The sequence below is a fragment of the Limulus polyphemus genome, unplaced genomic scaffold (assembly GCF_000517525.1).
Source record: "Limulus polyphemus unplaced genomic scaffold, Limulus_polyphemus-2.1.2 Scaffold394, whole genome shotgun sequence".
Lineage (NCBI taxonomy): Eukaryota > Metazoa > Arthropoda > Merostomata > Xiphosura > Limulidae > Limulus > Limulus polyphemus.
Window position 1 is genome coordinate 104,109 of NW_013666004.1, and position 4,770 is coordinate 108,878.

The 4,770-nt window shown below is 33.5% G+C and overlaps 1 protein-coding gene across 1 annotated transcript in view; it reads right to left on the reverse strand.

The window, feature by feature from the left end:
* Positions 1–3,775, reverse strand: part of LOC106457934 (glucose-6-phosphate exchanger SLC37A2-like) — a 27,817-nt gene extending 24,042 nt beyond the window's left edge. Inside the window, exon 1 of the mRNA XM_013917382.2 lies at positions 3,435–3,775. Coding sequence (XP_013772836.2) covers positions 3,435–3,523 — 89 coding nt within the window. The 5' untranslated portion in view covers positions 3,524–3,775. The remainder of the gene's footprint in view (positions 1–3,434) is intronic.
* Between the last annotated feature and the right edge of the window lie 995 nt (positions 3,776–4,770).

The window sequence follows — 4,770 nt, forward strand, 5'->3', positions numbered from 1 at the left end:
CTTACTATGTTACGCCTAAGACAAGTGGGCTTATAGATTTCGGTGTCTGCGAGTAGAATTTATTTGCATTATTCTAGAATCATGTATTTAAAGAATTACTGTTGCAATCAAGACACTAATTTGACCTCAAATGTTTTAGCGGGTTTCTGCTAGTCTATTTTAAATATGCACAATATTTGACTGTCCTGAAAATGAGCGCTCATCTTACTGTCTGAATGCGCACGCGCTTCATTTCAATGGATGCAAGTATATTTTAGCAAACATTACGTATAACAACATACTAAGAGCTTATCAAAACATTTAAAAAGGTCTAAAGTTAGGATGTAGAATAGCATTATAAGATTATTTAATGATAGTATTAGTTACGGTAAAATTAGCCTTAATTAAACTAAAGCAAAAAACGTCCACAAATGACAATGTTAATTTATCACTTTATCGGATATAAGCCATTCTTAACAAAGGCTTAAATAATGTTAGGCCTAAAATACATAGACTTATAGATTTCGGTGTCTGCAATTAGAATTCTTCTGTATTATTCTAGAAATCCTGTATTTAAACAAGTATTGTTGCAATAAAGATACTAACTTGACCGAAAATGTTTTTGGGCGTTTCTGCTAATCTATCATAATAATACTTAGTTTTGTCTGTCCTGGAAAGACGCGCGCACTTCATTTTAACAGATGGAAAGAAAAGGCAGATGTAAATATACTTTATTAAACATTTTGTACAACAACATATTAAAAAATTATCAAAGGTTTTAAAAAGGTCTAACGTTAGGTCGTAGAATAACATTATCAGTTTGGTTATTGATAGTACTAAGAAGGGAAAAGTTTAGCGCTAACTAAACTAAAATAAGAAACGAACAAAAATTGCAGGGTTAACTATCTCTATAGAATATACGTCGACCTTGATAAAGGCTTAAAAGCCGTACTAATGTCAGGGCTAAGAAAAGTGAACTTGTAGATTTCGTTGTCTGCAATTAGAATTATTGTGTATTATTTTAGAAATCGTGTATTTAAAGAAGTACTGTTGCAATAAAGATATCAGTTTGACTGCAAATATTTTGTGAGTCTCTGCCAATCCTTTATAAGAGCAGCGTCTAGTATATTCTTATTGAATTCTTTATCTACACGTATGTCTATATCTGAATATACCATCGAGGTGTTTGTTTGTTTTCTATTTTGCGCAAAGCTACACGAAAGCAATCTGCGCTAGTCGTCCCTAATTTAGCACTGAAACGCTAGAGCGAAGGCAGCTAGTCATCACCACCCACCGCCAACGCTTGGACTATTTTACCAACGAACAGTGGGATTGACCGTAACGTTATCACGCCCTCATGGCTGTAAGGGTGAGCATGTTTAGTGGGACAAGGATTCAAACCCGCAACCCGCAGATTGCGAGTCGAGTGCCCTAACCACCTGGCCATGGTATATTTTGAAACCAAACATTTATGCCGTAACATATGTTCCAACCCATACAGTAAAGTAAAATGTATGCGCTTTGACTCAACTAATGGGGCGGAAACAGCTTCAATAGAATGTATATGAACTGAGCTCTCACGACCTCTATACGAAACAAGCTACGTATATCGATCTTTTGTTAAAGATATTTATCATTTTCTTTACGTCTTTCAATAAATTGATATGACTTGTCACTCTGAGTATGAATTTACACTGTAAAGAAATCATACTTCACACAAGATGATACACGTCATTCAATTTTGCACATCTATACCATGTCGATAAGGTTTACCTTTAGAACTCTACATTTGGAAAACACCGTTCTAGATACCGCCTAGAAACCTTGAACATTTACAATGGAATGATGTTCCTCGGTTTGAGAGAGAGAGAGGGAAAACAAAATTATGGGATTATCACAGATTATAGCGTAACTAATGTGCAACTTTTGTATTATTTCTTTTGCTAAATAAATTATTTTGTATTTTATATTTATAGCAAAACTACTAAGAATATTTGCCGCCAGTCAGCAGCACCTTATCACCCACTATCCATGCTAAAGGATTGACCATCACTATTATAACGCACCCACGACTTATGTGCGGGAAATATTTTGTTGTTTCGCACGGATTCGAGCCCGGATCGTCAGTTCCAAAATCCAGAGCTCTACCACATGATGAAACTAGAGCCCGCTAAATAAAGAAAAACAAAATTAAATGGAAATAAATATTTTAGTAACCATTGCCAGCGTATTATATGTTTAACTTTTTTCAATTCAGTGTTTGTTTAGATATACGCAATTACAAAAGGTTTTCGCTATAATCTTTGTTATTGTGCACAATGAATGTTCTAAGCAATGTACACGTTTTACGGCGCGTGACTACACTATCAAAGTGTCACAATGAGCATTTTATCATATCTCCTTATAACAATTACATTGAATTAAATTGCCTTTTGTACTTTGGTAAAAGGTCATCTACCCATTCAAAAAAATATCAGTTATAAAGTTATCACTTGGTGATAGTCTGTACTCGTGGCTCTTTGCAAGCCCTTTTAAACATCGTTTGTTCCTTTAATTTGATGATATATATATATATTATATATATATATATATAATGCAATGAAGTTGTATGGAACTAGTGCACACAATCGTATATTTGTCTAGGAAATCTATGTTTAATATATATTAATTCTTTCAATACTTATTAGGCTTTGCTAGTAATATGGTAGGTGTTATATTAGTAAAATATTATAAAAACTGGTTATTGAGTTAACCTGAAAATAAATCAGTTATCCATAATGTAATTGTGAGCTTAGTGGTGGACAATAAGTGAGTCCCTCTTAATTAAGAGCTAAATTTTATGCTTTAGCGTAAAAGTAGAAGAGGGATGATGTAAAAAACAACAGGGATCAAATTCATTACGAACAAATGCGCACAGAATACGTCACCTCATGGGAAACATCTTAAAAAATAAGTTTAATAACAAATTACAACACTGACTCGATACATACTTCAAAACCATGGTATAAAATGTGGTTCCTGCAAATACCGATCATATACTAACTTCAAATTAAGACAGCATACAATTACGCCATTATTATTGTTTAATACAATCATAGTCTTTGAAAACAGATAAAACTAAAACTTCGAAACCAGAAAAAAAAAAGGTTTCTCTGTTTTCTTAATGTGTGTGAAGTTTGAGATTTCTAGATTATGAAATTCACGCGTTCAAACTTAAAAGTACAGTCACGCTGTTTTATTACCTTTTTGCTTGACTTCGGAATTCTTTTCAAACAAAAAATTATATACTGTTAACGCGGTACGAGACGAAAAATTAGGTTTTCTTTCTAGAGTAAATTCATCTCCTATCTATCTATCTTAGGAAAATAAAGTTTACGTTTTATTTCGTGGTGAAATGAGAGAAGAATTTCTAATATTGATGGCTATGAGATTAAAATATAGCAATAAAAACTTACGCAACATCTTTGTTGACTTTCACGCACGGACATAGCTTCTTCAGGATCACAATTCCAATAGGAACCTTAACGTTCTCCTCTGAAATCATGATGAATTGCTGATCAGACCGGTTTTTATATAAAACAACAGTTTCTCTATAAAGCTTTCGTAAATGGCGTATGCTTACAAAAAATTTCAGAGTAGATCCTTATTTATTCTTCTTTGATTAATATCAGCATTAACTTTTAATAAACTATGAACAAATAAAGAAATCGAGAAAGTCAATAAGACGCAAATTGTTCCACTTATTGAATGCAACTACGATCTAAATACGCTGTTTCACTAATTAGTGCAATCACAGACCAGATTTCGCCCACTAAGGCTTCACTATATTTGAGCTGACAATAATATACTATTGTTTGATTGGTTTCTTAGCTCCCACTACTTGATATTTTCTCCGAGGTAAGTGTGTACACCACTCATGTGATACGATTATCTGTTGCTAAAGAATGAATTGTCACATCTTACGTAATAATCGAGACTGTTTGTTATGATTTCGGTGTTGCTATGAGCTGATTATTTTGTGGAAGAATATTAAAAATGAAAAAAATAACTGGTTTTCAGTTATCATATAGCACTGTTACACAATAAAAAAAGATTAAACATAAATTTCTGGCATTAGTAATTTAAGCCGTACCTAATTTAGCAGTGTAAGATTAGAGTGTCATCACCACCAACCGCAAATTCTTGGGCTACTCTTTTACCAACGAATAGTGGGATTGACCAGTCACATTATAACGCCCCCACGGATGAAAGGGCGAGTATGTTTGGTGTAATTCGAACCCGCGACCCGTAGATTGGGAGTCGAGCGCCCTAACCACTTGGCCCTGCCGAGCCCAAGAGGTTATGAACAAATAAGTCTTATGATTTTCTTATTCGGAGAAAAATATAGTTGTGGTAAGATTTGAATCTACAAAAGAAGGAAACACAGTACGAGAAAATACTTATTTTTAATCATGCCAAGTACTGTGGAACAGAATAAATAAACAAAGATAAATTAATATTACGCTAATAACTGAGAAAAAAAAGAATAAATTCTAAAGATATATCAAAGTGGTTTGCGATAAAAAAAACAAAAAACAACAACATTGTATTTAGTTGAAAATTCAAGAGATATTTTCTTGTGATTCTCTATATAACTGAGATCACCGGTGGCTCGGCGGTAAGTCTATGGGTTTATAACGTTAAAAGTCGGGTTTCGATACATGCGATATGCAGAGCACAGGCATCCAATTGTACAGCTTTCTGCTAAACAAACCAGCAATATGTTACCGTTACTTAGATATTGTATTAGAA